The 22,762-nt window shown below is 39.7% G+C and overlaps 1 protein-coding gene across 1 annotated transcript in view; it reads left to right on the forward strand.

Annotated features, from left to right (window-relative positions):
• Positions 1–22,547, forward strand: part of LOC104230727 (thiamine pyrophosphokinase 2-like) — a 53,836-nt gene extending 31,289 nt beyond the window's left edge. Inside the window, exons 5-6 of the mRNA XM_070156284.1 lie at positions 21,919–22,168; positions 22,391–22,547. Coding sequence (XP_070012385.1) covers positions 21,919–22,168; positions 22,391–22,509 — 369 coding nt within the window. The 3' untranslated portion in view covers positions 22,510–22,547. The remainder of the gene's footprint in view (positions 1–21,918; positions 22,169–22,390) is intronic.
• Positions 22,548–22,762: the final 215 nt, after the last annotated feature.

Below are 22,762 nucleotides of genomic sequence, written 5' to 3' on the forward strand. Positions count from 1 at the left end.
AAAGAATTTAAGGGCATCTCAAATGGGGATTTCTCATGATTTTCACATAAAAATAATATGGATGTAATAAACAATTTGTAAACAAATTTATACTACCATCAAGAATATTTTTGTGATTAGGGATACGTTCGCGTAACCTGATTATATTTCTAAAAGCAATTCGGATTATGCGTTCGCGCAACTTCGAGCGAATATTTAATAAAAGGGATTTTTCGGAGAATAGCAAATTAATTTCCTAAAAACCCGAGATGTGCAGTTCATTGTTTAATCATACAAGGGCGACGATGTTCTTAATTTTATTTTTAATTTTGAACGTATGGTTTTTTTTATAATAAAATTATAAAAAATATTATCAACCTTTTTGTGTACACGTATGCGTGGCACGATTCTCTACAATTATAAAAGGTATATAATACGAATATACGTACGCGTGATTCGTTTATATAATTGTAAACAATCTAAACAAAAGCGGTAATAAAATCAGGTAACAAGAAAAAGGGTATTTAGTAAATCAAGATAATTAAGCCAAATATAAAAATGGTTAAGCGACCGTGCTAGAACCACGGAATTTGGGAATGCCTAACACCTTCTCCCGAATTAACAGAATTCCTTACTCAGGATTTCTGGTTCGCAGAATAACAAACAGAGTCATATTCTCCTCGATTCAGGGATTAAAACCGGTGACTTGGGATGCCTTAAAATTCCCAGGTGGCGACTCTGAAACAAATAAACAAATCCCGTTTCGACTGTCCTTTAATTGGAGAAAACTCCCCACGCGCCCCCGCGGGCGCGGAAAAAAGGAGGTGCGACAGCTCTGGCGACTCTGCTGGGGAATTGGTGAAAACTGTAACCCAAAACCACTGGTTCAGGGTTTATGAATTCGAGCTTAAAATAACTGTTATAGTTGGCTTTATTTATTATCTGATTTTTACATGATATATGCTCAATATGCTAAATGAAATTTTTACTGCTTTAATATTATTTGAATTGTGCATATACAATTGCTATGAAACCCCCTTCTTTCTGAGTCTTCTGAATTTATGGTGCACACGTGCGCGTGGCCCACCTTTCTGTTAAAGGTCATACCAAATAAGACGAAGTTGGGACAAGTAACTAGGCCGGGTAGACTTTCGTGCTCCCGGTACGTTGCCCCCACTTCGGCTCAAACTGTCCGTTTGGGTGAGCCAGGTTTAGAACAATATGCCTCAGGTTTTTCACCTAGAATAACTCAGCCATGTACCGGATCCCTAGTAGGAACGTCTATTTGCATCATATACATTTGGCCTTGTAGACTCAACACAGGGGTTGGGTCTGTCTAGGACAGGTGAACCCAAGATGAAAAGACTATCCTGATGCATCCTACTTGCTACCTGTGCATTCATTTGCCTCGAATTTGCTTGTTGACCAGCTTAATCGAAATCATTGTGATAGCCGAGGAATAAAATGGGTTGTTTTAGAAAATTCCCAAAAATAATTTTAAATCTTGAAAAAAAAAGTGTTAAATAAATAAAAATTATTTTTTATTTATTTTGAGTGTATATTTTCAAAATGAGTCTTAATTTTGTTAAAATTAAATTTCAGATACAAAATGAGCACCACACAAAACCCCCCGTCCACGAATATAGACGAGTTTCTATTTCAGCTTCAAATGTGGTGGTATGAGTTAGGCGAAGATGGTCAAAAATGGGTCATTAAGTATTTGGGAAATATCACAGATATTATGAAAGTTAAACCACGTGATGATCTGATTGCGGCGTTAGTAACTTTTTGGGACCCTGTTCACAATGTCTTTCGTTTCTCTGATTTCGAGCTTACTCCTACATTAGAAGAGATAGCTGGATATGCTGGTTTTGACGGAAGTCTAAGAAATCAAAACCTGATATTCACAAAGGCTCCCTCGGTACATCGATTCTTCGGTCTTCTGAACATCAGTAATCAAATCAGGAAAAGCAATGTCATCAACGGATGTTGTTCTTTCAACTTCTTGTATTCAAGGTTCGGAAAGCCAGATGGATTTGAAATTCATGAGAAAGGCCTTACTAACAAGCAAAACAAAGACACCTGGCAGATTCATCGTCGCTTCGCCTTCATGGTGGCTTTTCTAGGAATCATGGTCTTCCCAAACAAATATCGAACAATTGATATTCGCACAGCGAAAGTTGTACAGGTCCTCACCACCAAGGAAAATCACACTCTTGTCCCGATCATTCTCTCAGATATTTATCGGGCGTTGACTTTATGTAAATCAGGGGCAAAAGTCTTCGAAGGATGCAAAATTTTGTTGCAAATGTGGGTGATTGAACATCTCCAACATCAGCCCAAGATCATACAGTATGGGCCAAGCAATGATAATTTCATCGAGAGTTATGAGGAAAGAATAAAAGATTATAAGTCCCCAGAAGGGATAGAAGCCTGGGTATCTCATCTAAGGGCTTTAACGTCAAATCAAATTGAGTGGACTTTGGGATGGCTCCCGATGAGGGAAGTGATACACATGTCAACCTCAAATAGTTATTTGCTATTATTGGGATTGAGAAGCATCCAGCCATATGCGCCACTAAGAGTTCTAAGACAACTAGGGAGATACCAAGTAGTTCCTGATGATGAAGATTTGAGTATGCAAGTAATCGAATTACACCCTGAAGCCACTATTCCCGAGGCTCTAATTCAGCAGATGTGGAATGGATGTCGATACTTGAAAAGTGATACTCAAGTCCCAGATACTACAAAGGGCGAGATAAATCCATGATATGCAAGGTGGTTTGAGAAACGGTCTCGCGTGGATGATGTACCAGAACCCGAGCTAAGAAGGCCAACAAAAATACCCCATGTTCAAACCTTTAATGATAAAATCCAAGAGCGGTTGATTTGTGGAGAAAAGGAAAAAGGGTACAAAGCAACTATCCATGCCCTAAAGGAAAATCTGAGAAGCCTCAGTCTGGAGAAAGATTTGCAAGCACAAGAAGCCGAAGGCGAGAAGAAGAGTTTAGCTTGTGAGAATGAAAATCTTCACGCTCGATTTCAAAAAATGAAAAAAGCTTCTGAAACACCAATGAGGAGTTGGAAGGATCAAAAAACCATCGCCAATCTTTTTGAAAGAATGCAAGATTATGATTCCATTCTTGCAAAAAACGAAAGGGCGTTGAGCAAAGCTAAAGAAAGAATCCAACAATTAAACAAAGAAGCCAGATCTAATAAGGAACGCCAAGTAAGGCAATCCGAAGAAGACAGGGCACAATTCGAGAAGGAAAAAGACCATTGGATACGTTCAGAAGACCAACTTTGTGCACAACTGGAAGAGGCGAGAAGATACAACAGAGAACATCAACGTGTGGACATCGACAGAGAAAGGGCACAGGCAAGACTCGATCTGGCCAGACTCCGAGCTCAGTTAGAGTCAGCTTTAGATCGTGAGGACCGTATCAGAGATATAGCCACCACTCGCCAACAGCAATTGCAGAACCAAGACCAACGTCTCCAAGATTTCAAGGCACAAATCCACGACCTGGCGGTCTACACCTCTCAAAGTTATGTAAACTGCCAAGGAATGGATTATGAAAGGTTTACAAAGCATGCACCTATTTTTGCCCGTCATCTGGCAATGGAGTTAGAAAGGATGTATCGTACGCTGGGAGGTCATCCAGGTCAAGCCCCACATTGAGCTGATAATCCAATGATTGACAACAAAAGTGGAAAGTGGAGCATGATAAGAGATGTTAAGAGTTGTGCCTTTTATTTTTTTGAGTGTGTGTGTTTCAAACCATTTTATTATAAGGTTTTCAAATGTAATGTCTGTTCCATCTTTGTATAATAAATAAAAGTGTTTGCCTTACGTACGAACTACGCAAGGTCTGATTCATGCGGGGGCATGATACGTAGGCAATCTCTATAAGATTCGACCACAATAAAAAATATAAAAAAAAATAATAAAATAAAATAAGAGTGAACAACAATAAAAGACCAAGAAAAGCTGGGATGACACAAGCAGCCAAGCAAATGTATAATAGAAATGGGTTATTTGTCTAGGAGCATTGCATCTCAACGTGTAATTATATATGTGTTAAAACTCTCAAAACTAACAAGTTTGCTCATTTCCAGAATTCAAGCAGTTAGTTTCTCTAAAGAGTATACTGGCATATTATCATTATCACACGAGATCAAAAGGACCAATACCCGAAAGTATGTCTATCCCAGATGTTGACACAGGTATTGAGCTAGAGGAGATGGATGTTGGGAAAATGAAAGAAGAGATGTTTAAACTCAAGCAGCAAATGGCTGAGATGTACCGGGCCTGGTCTACAGGGCAGTCACCCCCATCTTACCCAACTAACCATGCTCTATCAATAGCCCAAACTCAGGATAATCTTACCACTGAATTATCCCCAAATTTCCCCATCTACCAACACTACCGAGGCACCACCTCTCAGACACCGCAGTCTCCCCTTCCTAAACCAGTTCCATACTTTCCTCCACCTGCAACTCCTATCTTTGTGACACCTCCCTCAGCTACACTCCACAAATCTCCTAGTGAGCCTACATTCCAGGCCCAGGACAACCAATATTACCCCCGGAGCCCACCCTCAAAGCCTCCGAAATCCATTCAACTACTCCTCGTTTTGACCTCCCGACCGAAATTGACAAGCCAGCCCAAAATGCTGAACAAGAAGAGATGTTCAGGAAGGTCAAAAGCCTAGAACAATCGTTCCGAGACATGTGAGGGTTAGGTGGACAAGTCAGTGTAGCGTACAAGGATTTGTGTTTGTTCCCAAATGTACAATTACCAGTTGGCTTCAAGATGCCTAAATTTGACTTATACAATGGGCACGGCGACCCAGTAGCCCACTTAAGAGGTTTCTGCAGCAAGATGCGAGGAGCTGGGGGAAAGGACGAATTATTGATGGCTTACTTCAGTCAAAGTTTAAGCGGATCAGCTTTGGAGTGGTATACACGCCAGGACCATGGGAGATGGTACACCTGGGATGACCTGGCACAGGCATTTGCATACCATTTCCAATACAATCTGGAAATCATCCCAGATCGACTATCTTTGACAAAATTTGAGAAAAAACACAATGAAAGTTTCAGAGAGTATGGCTTCCGGTGGAGAGAACAGGCAGCAAGAGTGGATCCTCCTATGAAGGAGAGTGAAATGGTAGACTACTTCCTTCAAGCCTTGGAACCAACTTACTATGCCCATTTGGTTTCAGCGGTAGGAAAATCATTCAACGAAGTAGTGAAGATGGGAGGTATGGTGGAAGAAGGCCTCAAGACAAATAAAATCATGAGCTATTCGGCTATTAAGGCGACTACTCAAGCTATTCAAGGCGGGGTAGGAGGAATCGGAAGAAAGAAGAGGGAGGAAGCAGCGGTAGTTGATTCAGGAACTTGGACGGGATCCAGAGGATCACCTCCTTACTATAATCAACCTCAACCTCACCAATCAACTCACCACCACAATTCATCTCAACACTACTATCACCCTTCAGAACCTTATTTTTCCATCAACCATGCACAAGCATACAATCATCCACCTGCACACGCTAACTGACGTGCTCCTGTCATACCAGGTACTTACCCACGAGCCTATCCCGGACCAGGTTTCAGTCCTAGGCCAGTATTCAGGGGAGAAAGGGAACAGAAAAAGAAAACCTACACTCCATTGGGAGAGTCCTACACTAGTCTGTTCCACAGGCTGAGACAGCTGGACATGCTAAGACCAATACAATCCAAGCTACCCAATCCTCCTCCAAAGAATCTGGACTACACCATTAGCTGTGAGTATTGTTCCGGTACACCAGGCCATGATACGGAAAAATGCTGGCATTTAAAAAATGCAATACAAGAGCTGATTGATACTAATAAAATCGAGGTTCAAACCCCCGAAGCTCCCAATATCAACAGAAATCCAATGCCAGCCCATCAGGAGGCTAATATGATAGAAATAGTACAGGTTGATGGGGAGACAAAGAAGCCGTCACAAACCGTCATGATGATCAGGTCTCATGAAGCCAAGCCGGATAAGCAGTTAACAGAGGAGAAGTCGGTACCTAAGCAGAACAGAAATAGTGATGAACCATTTGTGGTAGTCGAGAAGGGATCTTCGAGCAAAGTAGCCACAAAGCAAGAAAGGCCGAAAGTGATAGTACCAGGGGTTGCCAGCAAACCCATTGTATTCGTGGAAGGAGCCCGTACAGATCGGGTTATTATCAAACCTGTAACCCAGCTACCAGTGATCAACAACAAGGCCATTCCATGGAACTATGAACGGGTGACTGTAATGTACAAGGGAAAAGAAGTCAAGGAAGAAGTCTGTGAGGTGCAAGGCTTGACTCGTTCGGGAAGATGTTTTACTCCCGAAGAGTTAAGAAAAACTAAAAATAATCCAACACCAATAAAGAAAGCTGTGACGGAAGAAGAAGCGGAAGAATTCTTAAGAAAAATGAAGCTCCATGATTATTTTGTTGTGGATCAACTGAAGAAGACGCCCGCTCAAATTTCATTATTATCATTACTAATCCATTCAGAGGAGCACCGTCTGGCTTTGATGAAAATCCTGAATGAGGCTCACGTTCCTGATAAAATCTCTGTAAATCATTTGGGAAGAATAGCCAACAGAATCTTTGAGGCGAACAGAATTACATTTTCTGATGATGAATTGCCTATGGAAGGGACTGAGCACAACAGAGCTCTTTACCTCACCGTGAAATGTGAAAACTCCGTAGTAACCCGGGTATTGGTTGACAACAGGTCAAGTGAAAACATCTGCCCTCTCTCCACTTTAAGCAAATTGAAAATCAAAGAGGAGAGGATCCAGAAAAATAGCATTTGCGTACGGGGGTTTGACGGTGGAAGCAGAGATTCATTTGGCGACATAGTGTTGGAACTGACAATAGGGACGGTTGAATTCACGATGGAGTTTCAAGTACTGGACATAACTGTTTCTTATAATTTGTTGTTGGGTCGACCATGGATCCATGCTGCTAAAGCAGTCCCGTCAACACTACACCAGGCGGTCAAGTTTGAATGGGATCATCAAGAAATAGTTGTGCATGGGGAAGAAAGTTTAAATGCTCACAGCAGTGCCATTGTACCGGTCGAGGGAATAGAAAATGACCAGGGACCATGGGTATACCAAGTGTCCGATACAGTGTCGGTAGAGAAAATTCCAGAGGGGAAGTACCTTCCGAATCCAAAGATAACCTCTGCATCAGTCATGGTAGCCTATGAAATGTTAAAAAATGGTTTTATACCCGGCAAAGGTCTGGGCTCATCTTTGCAAGGAATTATACAACCAGTATCTCTCCCCGAGAACTGGGGAACATTTGGTTTGGGATTCATACCCACTGTCACAGACGTGAGGAAGGCCAGAAAGCTGAAACAAAACGCATGGGTTCTTCCAAAACTAGTCCCACATCTATCAAAGTCTTTTGTCAAGACCGGTGCTAAAAATCGCCCGATAACAACAATTCCTAAATCACTGGTCAATCCTGAGGAGGAATTAATTGAAAGATTCGAGAAATTGTTTGACGATGTGAATATGGTGGAAAGCGGGGAAGGTTGTAGCAACGCAGAAGTTGCCAGAAACAAAGCTTAATAATTGGAAAGCCACTCCTCTCCTCATTCGAAAGGAGTCTTGGTAGTTTATTTTGATTTTCCTTTCAGTTTGTTTGGGTTACCTCAGGGTTGTAATCCCAATGCTTATCTTACAGTTTGTTTGAAGTGTGCAAACCTTGTTATCTTTCATCATCCAATAAAATACAGTTTCCTTTTTCATTATCATTCCTGATAGTTTTCTTTTCCTTTTCTTCTTTTTCTGTACAGTTCTTTTTACGCTGGCTCTAGTGATATGGCATGCATGAGGAATCCTCAGCCCAGTCTTAAAAATCAATCTGGTTCCGAAATAATAATTCAAGAAATATATTGTGATTATGAATCAGAATATGATGAAGATGAGGTTTTTGAAGAGATTAGTAAAGAGTTAATTCACTTTGAGGAAAAAATCAAACCTAACTTGAGTGATACCGAAGACATCAATATAGGGGACACGAGTAATATCCGGGAAACTAAAATAAGTGTCCATCTCGAACCAAAGATCCGAGAAGAGTTAATTAAAGCACTCATAGAATTCAAAGATGTTTTTGCATGGTCATATGACGACATGCCGGGCCTGAGCACTGATTTAGTGGTTCACAAATTGCCCACCGATCCAACGGTGCCTCCTGTCAAGCAGAGGCTGAGAAAATTCAAGCCTGATATGAGTGTGAGAATTAAGGAAGAAATCACCAAACAGTTGGAAGCAAAGGTCATTCGAGTCACTCGATATCCTGTTTGGTTAGCTAATATCGTTCCTGTACCAAAGAAAAACGGCAAAATTAGAGTATGTGTCGACTACCGCAATCTCAACAAAGCAAGTCCGAAGGATAATTTTCCATTACCCAATATCCATATTTTGATCGATAATTGTGCCAATTATGAGATAGGATCTTTCGTGGATTGTTATGCCGGGTATCATCAAATTCTAATGGACGAAGAAGATGCAGAAAAGACAGCATTCATCACACCATGGGGAACTTATTGCTACCGGGTAATGCCATTCGGTTTGAAGAACGCCGGGGCAACTTACATGAGAGCAATGACCACGGTATTTCATGATATGATACACAAGGAGATTGAGGTATGCGTGGACGATGTGATCATAAAATCAAAACATCAGGCCGACCACGTTGGGGATCTGAGGAAATTCTTCTTAAGACTTCGCAGGTACAACCTCAAGCTTAACCCTGCCAAATGCGCATTTGGAGTTCCATCTGAAAAGTTGCTGGGATTCATAGTCAGTCGGCGAGGCATCGAGCTAGACCCATCAAAAATCAAATCCATCCAAGAATTGCCACCTTCAAGGAACAAAACTAAAGTAATGAGTTTGTTGGGAAGGTTGAATTACATCAGCAGGTTTATTGCTCAGCTTACGACAACCTGTGAGCCTATTTTCAAATTGTTGAAAAAGGATGCTGCGGTCAAATGGACCGATGAGTGTCAAGAAGCATTTGATAAGATAAAAGGATACTTGTCGAACCCACCCGTGCTGGTCCCGCCAGAGCCAGGAAGACCTCTAATTCTTTACTTGACGGTCTTGGAAAATTCATTTGGTTGTGTATTAGGGCAACATGACCTCACCGGCAGAAAAGAACAAGCCATCTACTACCTTAGCAAGAAATTCACATCTTATAAGGTTAAGTATACTCATCTGGAGAAGACATGTTGCGCCCTAACATGGGTAGCTCAGAAGTTGAAACACTATTTGTCGTCCTACACTACTTACCTCATTTCGCGTCTGGATCTATTGAAATATATTTTTCAAAAGCCTATGCCAACAGGGAGACTTGCAAAGTGGCAGATATTGCTCACAGAATTTGACATCATCTATGTGACTCGGACTGCAATGAAAGCCCAAACACTGGCTGATCATTTAGCTGAAAACCCGGTCGACGAGGAGTACGAGCCATTGAAAACCTATTTTCCCGATGAAGAAATAATGATTATCGATAAGATGGAGCAAATTGAAAAATCTGGCTGGAAACTTTTCTTTGATGGGGCCGCTAACATGAAAGGAGTCAGGATCGGAGCTGTAATCATTTCTGAAACAGGGCATCACTATCCTGTTACGGCTCAACTACGATTTTATTGCACCAATAATATGGCTGAATATGAAGCTTGTATTTTGGGGTTAAGGCTAGCCGCAGACATGGGTATCCAGGAAATCTTAGTCATGGGAGATTCGGATCTTCTGGTACATCAAATTCAAGGAGAATGGGAAACCCGAGACTTGAAGCTCATACCATACCGACAATGTCTACATGATCTTTGTCAGCGGTTTCAATCAGTGGAGTTCCGGCATATTCCAAGGATCCATAATGAGGTTGCCGATGCATTGGCTACCCTGGCATCAATGTTGCACCATCCGGACAAAGCTTATGTGGATCCACTGCATATTCAAGTCCACGATCAGCACGCTTACTGCAATATGGTTGAGGAGGAATTTGACGGTGAACCATGGTTCCACGACATCAAGGAATATATCAGAATGGGGATATATCCAGCACAAGCCACAGGAGATCAAAAGAGGACCATTAGGCGATTGGCAAATGGATTCTTCTAAAGCGGAAGAGTTTTGTATAAAAGAACACCAGACCTTGGATTATTAAGATGCATAGATGCCAGACAAGCTACAACTGTTATGTCTGAAGTACATTCGGGAGTTTGCGGACCCCACATGAGCGGATATGTGTTGGCAAAGAAAATCCTCCGAGCCGGTTACTATTGGCTTACCATGGAGCGAGATTGTATCAGTTTTGTGCGCAAGTGTCATCAATGCCAGATACACGGGGATTTGATTCATTCTCCACCATCCGAGTTGCACACAATGTCGGCACCGTGGCCCTTCGTCGCCTGGGGCATGGATGTGATTGGACCAATTGAGCCGGCAGCATCCAATGGGCACAGGTTCATTCTGGTAGCCATTGATTATTTTACCAAATGGGTTGAGGCCAAAACATTCAAATCAGTGACCAAGAAAGCTGTGGTCGATTTTGTCCACTCAAATATCATATGTCGATTCGGAATCCCAAAGGTGATCATCACAGATAACGGTGCTAATCTTAACAGTAACTTAATGAAGGAAGTATGTCAACAGTTTAAGATTACACATCGCAACTCTACCCCATATCGGCCCAAGGCGAATGGAGCAGTCGAGGCAGCCAACAAAAACATAAAGAAGATACTTCGGAAAATGGTAGAAGGTTCAAGACAATGGCACGAAAAACTACCATTTGCGTTATTGGGATATCGCACTACTGTTCGCACTTCAGTAGGAGCAACTCCTTATTTGTTGGTATATGGCACTGAGGCAGTAATTCCTGCAGAAGTTGAAATTCCTTCCCTTCGGATCATCGCCGAAGCAAAGATTGATGATGATGAATGGGTCAAAACCCGTCTGGAACAATTAAATTTAATTGATGAAAAACGATTGGCCGCAGTGTGTCATGGCCAATTGTATCAAAGAAGAATAGCAAGAGCATACAACAAAAAGGTGCGTCCCCGGAAGTTTGAAGTGGGTCAACATGTGCTAATACGTATTCTTCCACATCAGGTTGAGGCAAAAGGCAAATTTGCCCCGAATTGGCAAGGACCATTCATTGTGACCAGAGTATTATCGAATGGTGCACTATGTTTAATAGATATCGAAGGAAAATGCATAGACATGGCTATCAATTCTGATATGGTAAAGAGATATTATGCATGATTTTTTGGTATAATTATTAAATGTTTGTATTCGGCATTATTTCGAAGATTGGAATGACAAAAGCAATTTATTCTGCTATCCAAACACTATACCCTTTGCTTCCCCTTTGAGCCACATTTGTTTCTTTCCTACCCTCTCTTGGAATCAATGAAAATCAAATATGAACAATATAAAAAAAAATCACTATTATTGTAATGAACTACGTTTGACCTGATTCCTCAAAGAAGGATACGTAGGCGCCTCACGACTCGGTCATAGGGTATACGATATGCATAATGTGCACAAAAAGAAACATCAAGAGACCCCAATCAAGAAACTGGGGCAGGAATTGTATTGGAAATAAGAAAAAGATTCCAAGAGTTGTAATTTTAAACCCATATCAAAACTGTTTAACTTTTGATACCTTTTCGTTCCAACCACATACCAAAAGACCTTTCGACCAATTTTAGAAAGAACGCCGAGTCAAACAAATGAAGATGATTCATAACACTTTGGTCCAAACAAGAAGAAGTAATGAAAATGAGAGAGTCTTATAGGTGAAAACCCTCACGGGCACCATGAGGCGACGGAAGCTGAGAGAAAGAAAAATGAGAGAGTCTTATTGGTGAAAACCTTCGCAGGCACCATAAGGCGAAAAGGAATTAAGAAATGAACAAATGAGAAAGGTTTGTCGGTGAAAACTCTTTTAGATGCTGCAAGTCGAACAAGGTTTGTAAATTAGCAAAAGTAAAATTGGGTTGCGGAAATTTTGGGAAAACGAAATGAAACAATTGGAAAAGAGATTGGTTAAAAAGACTGGGTTGATTAATCCAAAATGCATACCCTGATCATTGGTGCCAGTGATCCCAATCAGATAAGTTTTTTATTCCTTTTCCAACAGTCATCCAAATTTGGATTTTTCTTTTCATTCTAGATTTTCGAAATCGTCATGTTTTCGTCACTGATAATCTTACTCTTCTAAAGTTTTTGAGATGAGTTTTGTTCCAAACAAATAAGAAGGAATGTCAAGGTATACTACCAAGATTCAAGATTGCATAGGACAAAAATACGGCCATGATGGGCAGGAGGTAATAGGATAAAAATAAAAAAAATAAGTTATGGGTGTAAGAAAAGTGGAATCAAAAGTGGTTCAGCAATGTCAGGAGAGTCATATGATTACAGTTGAAAAGGTTTGAAGTGAAAACAACAGTTGGGGATCCTATAGTCAAGGATCAATTACAAGGACAAAATAGTCTTCTCAACCATTCCAAGGCAATAAAACAAGACGAAGAGAAACCCCACCGTCGACAAGAATGCCCCAGTTAACCACCCTGCTTTAAACTAACGAAGTTTTCTGTGATTTGAAACATGGGCAAAAACAACATTTTGTGTCAGGAAACACCCGGAGAAAGAATTAAAGAAGAAATCAGGCGTCCACCTGGAGAATGAGGATGAAGAGATAAAGAAGAAATCAGGCGTCCACCTGGAGAATGAGGATGAGAGATAAAGAAGAAATCAGGCGTCCACCTGGAGAATGAGGATGAAGAGATAAAGAAGAAATCAGGCGTCCACCTGGAGAATGAGGATGAAGAATTAAAGAAGAAATCAGGCGTCTTCCACCTGGAGAATGAGGATGAAGAATTGAAGAAGAAATCAGGCGTCCACCTGGAGAATGAGGATGAAGAATTGAAGAAGAAATCAGGCGTCCACCTGGAGAATGAGGATGAAGAATTTAAGAAGAAGTCAGGCGTCCACCTGGAGAATGAGGATGAAGAATTAAAGAAGAAATCAGGCGTCCACCTGGAGAATGAGGATGAAGAATTTAAGAAGAAGTCAGGCGTCCACCTGGAGAATGAGGATGAAGAATTTAAGAAGAAGTCAGGCGTCCACCTGGAGAATGAGGATGAAGAATTAAAGAAGAAATCAGGCGTCCACCTGGAGAATGAGGATGAAAAATTTAAGAAGAAGTCAGGCGTCCACCTGGAGAATGAGGATGAAGAATTAAAGAAGAAATCAGGTGTCCACCTGGAGAATGAGGATGAAAAATTTAAGAAGAAGTCAGGCGTCCACCTGGAGAATGAGGATGAAGAATTGAAGAAGAAATCAGGCGTCCACCTGGAGAATGAGGATGAAGAATTAAAGAAGAAATCAGGCGTCCACCTGGAGAATGAGGATGAAGAATTAAAGAAGAAATCAGGCGTCCACCTGGAGAATGAGGATGAAGAATTGAAGAAGAAATCAGGCGTCCACCTGGAGAATGAGGATGAAGAGATAAAGAAGAAATCAGGCGTCCACCTGGAGAATGAGGATGAAGAATCAAAGAAGAAATCAGGCGTCCACCTGGAGAATGAGGATGAGGAATTAAAGAAGAAATCAGGCGTCCACCTGGAGAATGAGGATGAAGAATCGAAAAGGCAATCAGGCGTCCACCTGGAGAATAAGGGAATACAATTGAAGGATCAGCAGTCAGGCGCCCACCTGAAGAACAGAATGGCAATGTAGTTTGACATTACGGATGAAGTCAAAAGCCCGCCCATGTGAGAAAGGAGCACACGTAAAGTCAATAAAGTAGAGGAGTCCAACCAAATCCCCAGCAAGAAACAACAAGATTCCCAAACAAATAAAGGAAATACGAGGCACAATGAAAGGAAATGCGGAACAAGTCAGAAGCAAAAGATGCCCAAAAGTCACCAAGACATCAAGACTACAAGAAACGCAAGGGCATGATCTAGATAAGATCTGTAATTTATATACCATAGTCTAGTTTAGCTTTTGTTTTACCTTTGAAGCAAGGTGTAATAAGGAGGTCAGCAAGCAGTAAAAGCAGCACAAAACAGCAGTAACATCACAGTCTCATGGTAGTCCCAGCTACCCAAAACTTCCCGAACTACATTGACCTGATTCCTTTATAGCCAAGGATATGTAGGAAACCTTTGAAGCAAAGGTTCGGTCAAATCTTTCAAAAAATGCTTCCCACGGAGTATTTGAACGGGAAAAAATCGCTCGTATCCGCTCACTTTATCTTTGCACGAAAACTCTTCGAGTTTCCGCACAAAGAGGGGAAGCTGTGAGCACGTGATTTTTGCCTCACGAAAATTACTCCAAAATAAATAAAAAATAATAATAAAACAATTTTTGCTTAGTGTGCAATTTTTAGAATTTGTGTGGCATTTATTAAATATTTGTGTTATGTCCGTAAATGTCTACTTTGTTTGTTAAAATGAAAAATAAAATAAAAACACATGTTGCATGCATAATTAGGATTTAATTATGCATTTAAGAGTTAATTTAAAGAAAATCACAAAAATAGGCATTTATCTTATTTTGGTCATTTAATTTTGTCATTGTGTGACTAATGTTTTGTCTATGTATTAATAAAAGGTAATTAATATTTTTAAAGGGTAATTTAGATTTTTTATAAATTAAAATTAGGAATTAAGGTGTAAAGAAAAACGGATTGGGCCGTTTTAATTAACAAAAAATTCAGGCCCAAAGCAAAGCATTTACCCAGCCCAGATCTGTCAACCCAAAAGACATCAAACGACGTAGTATAGGGCAGAAGCTACGTCGTTTTGATGGTACCCATTTAGCTGATTTCCAGACAGTCAACGACGTCGTATTGGTATGTTTATCTGGACCGTTGATCAAGTTGATCTAACGGTCCAGTTCAGCTCTTTCACTAAACCAAACAGCGACGTATGGTCATATTTAATCAGATCCGTTCAGTGTATTTGATCCAAGGGCTCTAGAGTTTTGACCATACCCGTAACCCTTACCCGACCCACTGCCCCAATCCAGCCTGACCCCAACCTTTAACCAAACGACAACGTTTGGTTTAATGAACTGATCTTAACCGTGCATCTTAATTGATCCAACGGATGAGATCAATCCACCTCACTCGTATATAACTCTAATCCACACCCCAGCCCCCCAAACCAAATACCCCACCCCTGTGTCCTGTTCATCATCTCTTTCAAGAGGTCTGATGAACTCCGCCATTTACCACCGTACACCGCCTACCGGAAATCGCCTCACGGCGGTTCCGGTAGTCCAAACAACCCCACCTTAACACCCTCGACTCCCCACAACCCCCTCTTTACGGATCCGGGGTTAGTTTCCCTCGAATCAGACCACATAGTCTCGAATCTTCGATTGAAGGTTGGTATGAAAACCCAACCTTCTCCGATGACTTCCAAATTAACACCGTAGCTTCCCCTAACTACCTTAGCTATGGATCTGGTATTTGTTTGGCTCGAATCACCTCAGAGTTCTTCGAATCTTCTTTTGAAGGTTCGAACCAAACATGAACTCACTCAGATTCGTTCCAAACTAACACCAAATGACCCCTAGGCTTCCCTCACCCTTGTGTCATCTTTGGTTCCCTTCGAATCTGCCCAGAAGTGTTCGAATTTAAGATCCAAGAATCAGAAACCCTAAAAATTTCAAAACATGGAATTTGCCCGAATTAAATAAGGGATTGAGGTCTAAGAGACTTTAATCGAGGTATTCTCAATTGAGAATACTTCGAATAAAGTCTGTTCAGCCTCAAAAAGGTCCGAATTCAAAGTCAAGCTTGAGTCCGTGTAAATTTAAAGATTCAGAGGTATTTTTCTTATTTCTTTTTGTATCCTATGTGTATATTGTTGCCTGTTTCAGTAGCTTGTGTAATTTATTTTTCACATTTTTATTTATTTAAATTCTGTGATTCTGTCTCATACCCGTATATTTGATCAAATAAGTGAATTGTTTCTGTTGGTTATGTTTGTTTACAATGTGTGTAATCGACTCGATTAAGTTCGTCGATTAGTTACATTATGAATTCCCGTTTATGATAATGCATTGTAATAACCTGCTCACCTGTTTTGATTGACTATTATCATGTTGTTGTAATCAGTTAATTAGTTCTTGCTAATTAGTTGGTTCTTGTTTAATAAGTCAGAAAGTTTATCAAACATTTGTGTATTAATTTCTGAGCAGTTGGTTTCAGGCAGTGTCAATATACTGACAATGCCCCTGCATTCATACATATTTCAAATTCAGTTTAAATTGTTCTGTTGAATTCTGTGTGATGTTGTTGTGATGTTAGGTTTAAATTCAATTTCACAAATGTTGATTAGATACAATTGTGTTAGAAAATTGCATTCTCAGTTAAGATTCAGTCCAGAACTTAAGAGAATTGGTTATAGCTGTTTTAAATCAGGTTGATAATTAAGTTTGAACAAATTTTTAAATATGTTTTGTACTAGATTCTGATTTTTGTATTAAGGACAGTAATAACAGTAGGATTTCAGGGGTGTTTTGGGAATGAAATAGTGAAAGTCATATGATAATGTTAGTGTGCTGTTGGTGGATTGTTAATGGCTATAATCTAATAGGATAATGGGAAACAAAGGATAATGGGGATGCTGAAAATCAGGATAAGATCACTTAATGGGATTTAAAGTAGTAAAAGCAGATTTTAATGGGATTTTCTGATTTTTAAAAGAAGAAGGGGGTCCAGGCAGCACTGAAAGGAAAAGGGGCAGACCTGTATAAATACAGGGATCTGTTTATAAAGAAGGGGCAGATTTTAAGAGAGAGGGACTGAGATTTTAATACACACAGAAATACATATACACAGAGAGAGACAGAGAGAAAATCTGGACAGAAATTAAGAGAGAGAAAAAACACACAGAAGCAGAAATAGAAATCTGATTCAAGAAAAAGAAAGAAAACAGAAATAAAGAAAGAAAAATCAGAAGCAGGAAAAAACAGATTTCTACAATATAAGCTAGTGTTAAGGTTGAATTTCTGAGATTGAAATTGTTAGTTTGCCTTCTCCTAAGTCTTGAAAAATCAGAAATACTGTGTTTTATCTGTCTGGATTTGTTCAAATCCCATTGTTGAGTTTAAAGTCTGAAATTTCTTAAAGAGTCATTCTACGTTGTGTCTGGGTTCTCGGGTTCTGTATTGTTGCTCAAATCTGTGGAAATACTGGCATTTTCTGCTGATTTTGTTACTGCTGTCACTGCTGAAATTTACTTCTTCTACCTTCATTTCCAGGTACATATCTGTAAACTCATGTCATGCAAAGCTTTCAACATGACAAATAAATGAAGCTCGAATTGTAATTCTGTCTTCTATACATTTAAGTTCGTTAGTTTAAATTTCAGCTTTGTTTCATGTTGGTTAACTAGTAGTGAGTTCGACACGATGGCTATAAGTTAATTATCTTATTTTGAAATTCGTATAAAAGCTTTGTAATAATGTTATCCATTTCGAAATCTCATTAGTATAGTTATATCTGAATTGTCAAGATAGGGAACATGGCATAAAGTTGGCCATTAATTAAGTCTTGTGACATTGTTAGTTAGGTACATAATAGTATGGAAATGTCAAGAAAATACATTGTTAGCATATTTTGTTAATTATTTGGTTGTGGTTTAAGGCTAGATGATGTTGGTTGCATTTTGTTCATATATGGCGTAATAATGGTTATGTTTATAATCAATAGTCGAAAGATGCATTGATAAAATCCGTTAGGTTCACAATGTTGGAATATGGTGAATGGTGTAGGGGTATATTCATGTTATATATGATATCGTCTTATTAAAGACAACAGGTAGATTAGTTCTTTTCTTAATAACAAATGGCCTAGTTATTTGAATGCAATCACCTCATTTCTTTAAAAAATAATGTAAACAATAAGTCAACAATTTTTTTTTACGTGTAAAGTTAGTGTTTGCTAATAGTTCGCATAGGTTGAGAATAAAATCGTTTCGATTAGGTATATCCCAAACTCAATCATAAGCAGAATTAACTAAAATAATCATGCATATCGGATTAAGAACAAGTGATGTGGAAGGAGATTAGGCTTATAAATTGTAACAATTTTAAGAATGTAATATAGCATTCGTTACAAATAAAATAATGAAAATTCTTCGAAAACATCTCTTCCTTTCATAAATCAATTTTTTTAGTTTCATATGCAATTCACTTTTTGGGTATACATATATTGGATTTACGAGAAAAATGGTAGTATTAATCACACTTTGTTTATTTTTACTCCTAAAATTTGAATGGCTCGGAAGAATATAATTCACACGTAAAAATATAATCAGCGGTCAACATTTAATAAATTGTGAATTCTTTTCAAAGAATTTAAGGGCATCTCAAATGGGGATTTCTCATGATTTTCACATAAAAATAATATGGATGTAATAAACAATTTGTAAACAAATTTATACTACCATCAAGAATATTTTTGTGATTAGGGATACGTTCGCGTAACCTGATTATATTTCTAAAAGCAATTCGGATTATGCGTTCGCGCAACTTCGAGCGAATATTTAATAAAAGGGATTTTTCGGAGAATAACAAATTAATTTCCTAAAAACCCGAGATGTGCAGTTCATTGTTTAATCATACAAGGGCGACGATGTTCTTAATTTTATTTTTAATTTTGAACGTATGGTTTTTTTTATAATAAAAATATAAAAAATATTATCAACCTTTTTGTGTACACGTATGCGTGACACGATTCTCTACAATTATAAAAGGTATATAATACGAATATACGTACGCGTGATTCGTTTATATAATTGTAAACAATCTAAACAAAAGCGGTAATAAAATCAGGTAACAAGAAAAAGGGTATTTAGTAAATCAAGATAATTAAGCCAAATATAAAAATGGTTAAGCGACCGTGCTAGAACCACGGAATTTGGGAATGCCTAACACCTTCTCCCGAATTAACAGAATTCCTTACTCAGGATTTCTGGTTCGCAGAATAACAAACAGAGTCATATTCTCCTCGATTCAGGGATTAAAACCGGTGACTTGGGATGCCTTAAAATTCCCAGGTGGCGACTCTGAAACAAATAAACAAATCCCGTTTCGACTGTCCTTTAATTGGAGAAAACTCCCCACGCGCCCCCGCGGGCGCAGAAAAAAGGAGGTGCGACAGAGTCCTTTTGTGGATAGGGTGAGGATTGAGGGAGAGGAGGAGGTAAAAGGAGCGATAGTGGGGTTTTATGAGAACTTATACAAAGAGGAAGTTAGTTGGAGGCCGACTTTGGGGGAACAGAGTTCAACCACATAGGGGAGGGAGATAGTGAGTGGCTAGAAAGGGCTTTCGAGGAGGAGGAGGTGCACGAGGGCTGTGTCGAGTTGTGCTGGTGATAAGGCCCCTGGCCCTGATGGTTTCTCCTTGGCCTTCTTCCAGCTCTGTTGGGACACCATCAAGGGGGAGTTGATGGAAGCCATTGAATAGTTCCATGTGAATGGTGTTTTCAAGAGAAGTATCAATGCTTCTTTCATTACTATTGTGCCTAAGAAAGAAGGTGCATCTTGTATCAGTGACTATAGCCCTATTAGTCTCGTGGGGAGAATTTACAAGATTATTTCTAAAGTGCTTTCCAACAGACTCAAGAAGGTTTTTGACGTGTTTGTTTCGTCCTCCCAGAATGCGTTTGTGGAAGGTATGCGTTTGTGGAAGGTAGGCAGATCCTGGATGCAGCTTTGATGGCAAATGAACTTGTAGACTCTAGAAAGAAAAATAGAGGTCCCGACTTACTATGAAAGTTGGACCTTGAGAAGGCTTTCGACCATGTCAATTGGGAGTTCTTGGATTTCATTATGATGCGGATGAGGTTTGGGGCAAGATGGAGGGGATGGATCAAGTTCTGCATTTTCTTAGTCAGATTCTCTGTCCTGGTTAATGGTAGCCCGTGTGGTTTCTTTGACAGCTCCAGGGGTCTCAGGTGACCCGCTATCCCCCATGCTATTCATTCTAGTGATGGATGCTTTGAGTAAAATGATGGATCGTGCGGCGAGCGAAGGCTTCTTGAGAGGATTCTCAGCTCCGATCGGGGTGCCCAGTGCCCGAAGAGTCTCTCATTTGCTTTTTGCAGATGACACTCTGGTTTTCTGTGATCCCGATATGGATCAGTTGACCTACCTGAAGCAGGTCTTGCAGTGGTTTCAGATAGTATCAGGTCTCAAAATCAACCTCGGCAAGTGTGAGATTTTTTCGGTGGGTAAGGTTGCTAATATTGATGCTTTGTCTTATGTTATCAGATGTAAGGTGGGCTCCCTTCCTACTACTTACCTGTGTCTCCCATTGGGCGCTTCACATAAGGATAGTACAGTTTGGAATCCAGTGATCGAAAGGGTTGAAAAAAGATTAGCAGGCTGACAAAAACGGTACTTGTCAAAAGGAAGTGCTCATTAAAAGCACTTTATCGAGTATGCCCACCTATTACTTGTCCTTGTTGTAAGCTCTTGTGAGCATCACAGAAAAACTAGAGTGGCTTCCAAGGAATTTTCTTTCAGATGCAGCGAATGGAACTAGAAAGTATGATCTAGTGAATTGGCAGACAGTCACTTCCCCAAAGAAGTGGGGTGGACTTGGAGTAAAAGATCTTAGGGTATTCAACAGAGCTTTATTGGGGAAATGGTTGTGGAGATTCGGGGTAGAAGAGCATACTCTATGGAAGGAGGTCATAATAGAAAAGTACGATTCCACGGGAGGGGGTTGGAGGACCAATGCTATCACAACACCTTTCGGGTGTGGCATGTGGAGGAACATCCTTCAGTGGCAACATCTCTCACAGGGTGGGAGATGGAAGGAGAATCAGCTTTTGGAATCATAGGTGGTGTGGAGAGGATACTCTGAGGGTTTCCTTCCCCACATCTTCAAAGTTTCAAACCAGAAGGAATTGATGGTCCAACAGATTCGTAAGGAGCATGAAGGGGGGGGGAGGTAGTATGAGACCTCTCATTTAGAAGGAACATGCAAGATTGAGAGATTGCGGAGCTCTAAGATTTATTGACACTGTTATATGGGCAAGACAGGCCCCAGCCATCTTGTGATTCTTAGAGATAGGGTTTGTGAGGGGATTGAGTCTCCTTTTTTCACATCTTAAGAATAGTCTTTTATCTTTGATCGCTTTTTAGTACACTTATATAGCCCCTATTTGTATAGAAGATTGGGCGTCTTTTGTAAAGAATCATATTCTTATGTAAATTTTCTACTTTTTGGTATACTTCTTGTATACGGGAGTTCTCCCCCTTTTGATTAATACAATTTACCTTATCAAAAAAAAAATCTTCCTTGTCCTCTCTAGTAGGGTATGTTGTAAGGTTATTATGGAAAAAAATGTGATATGACTTTTCATATATAGTGGAAGTTTTCTACTTGTAAGCATGATTGATCAAACTTCTATTACCTTTGCTAAAAAAATATAGTAAAGTATTTTGTAACCAATTGAATAATTAATTAATTAACATCTCTACCACCACCTAAGGGTGTTGGATCAAACTAAAAGTTGACAAATGATAAACATTTGACAGGATGGCGAAGTATAAAGTGGTATTAAAATGAACAGTATATTTGTTATTGTCTTTTTATGATTACCATTATTATGATTTTGAGTGGATCTACTGACATTAGAGAAAAGCCACTATTATAAAGATCACAAATCTGATGCAATATTACAACTCTAACATAGTAAGATGATAATTACAAGCACACACAGGGAGAGCCAAAATACAATTTAGCATAATCTCAGAGCAATTAGAAGATTATAGGACCCCATTACTGGAAAAAATGCCGTAATGTAGTTTAAGTAGGATTGACTTGTATCTGTGTGTAATTACAGTTGTGTATTCTAGCCACCGGAGCACTTGGTGGATTGTTTGACCATGAGATGGGAAATATTAATGTCATATGTCGTTTCTCGTCCATGCCGATTATTCTTCTCTCTGATGATTGCCTCATCCAACTTCTTCCGAGTACACATCATCACAAGATTCATATCCAGTCCTCTGTTGAGGGCCCACATTGTGGACTCATACCCATTGGAACGGCTGCTAGAAGAACCACAACCACAGGTCTCAAATGGAATTTGGGTGAGCAGCTCCATCTACTCTTTTCTTATTAACTTTTAATATAGTAGTTTAGACTCAACCTGCCTCAATTTGTTATAGGTTGATGCCTTATGTGCTGCATATCTCTATTTGTTTTTGGTTCAATACAAGAAGGATAAATTTCTCTCCAGATTTGATGCCATCATAGTGGTGGTATCTACTTTTTCTACTAGATTGACTTGTGTTCACTTGACTTTATTTCAGACAAGACAGAAATAAGGTTTGGTGGTTTAGTCAGTACATCTAATATCGTGAAAGAGAATATAGTAACAGTGCAATCTGAATCTGACCTCCTATGGACGATTTCTATAAAAAAAGAATGAAGGATGCAGCTTGCAGATGACACAAATGAAGAGCCAAATTTTGCTAGATGAATCGTGGGTGCTGACCTCCATTTTCTGTTCAATTCTTTCCGGATAAAGAAGTTTCGCAGCGTTTGAAAATTGTTGGGGTTCTTATTTTTTTGGAAATATAGTATCTCTCCAGTCCGATTGTGTGCTGGCACACAACAGATTTCTTTGGCGTCAAGTGCCTGTATTGCAGTAGTCTTGGGGAAACAAACAACACGGGGTCTTA

The sequence above is a fragment of the Nicotiana sylvestris genome, chromosome 9 (assembly GCF_000393655.2).
Source record: "Nicotiana sylvestris chromosome 9, ASM39365v2, whole genome shotgun sequence".
Lineage (NCBI taxonomy): Eukaryota > Viridiplantae > Streptophyta > Magnoliopsida > Solanales > Solanaceae > Nicotiana > Nicotiana sylvestris.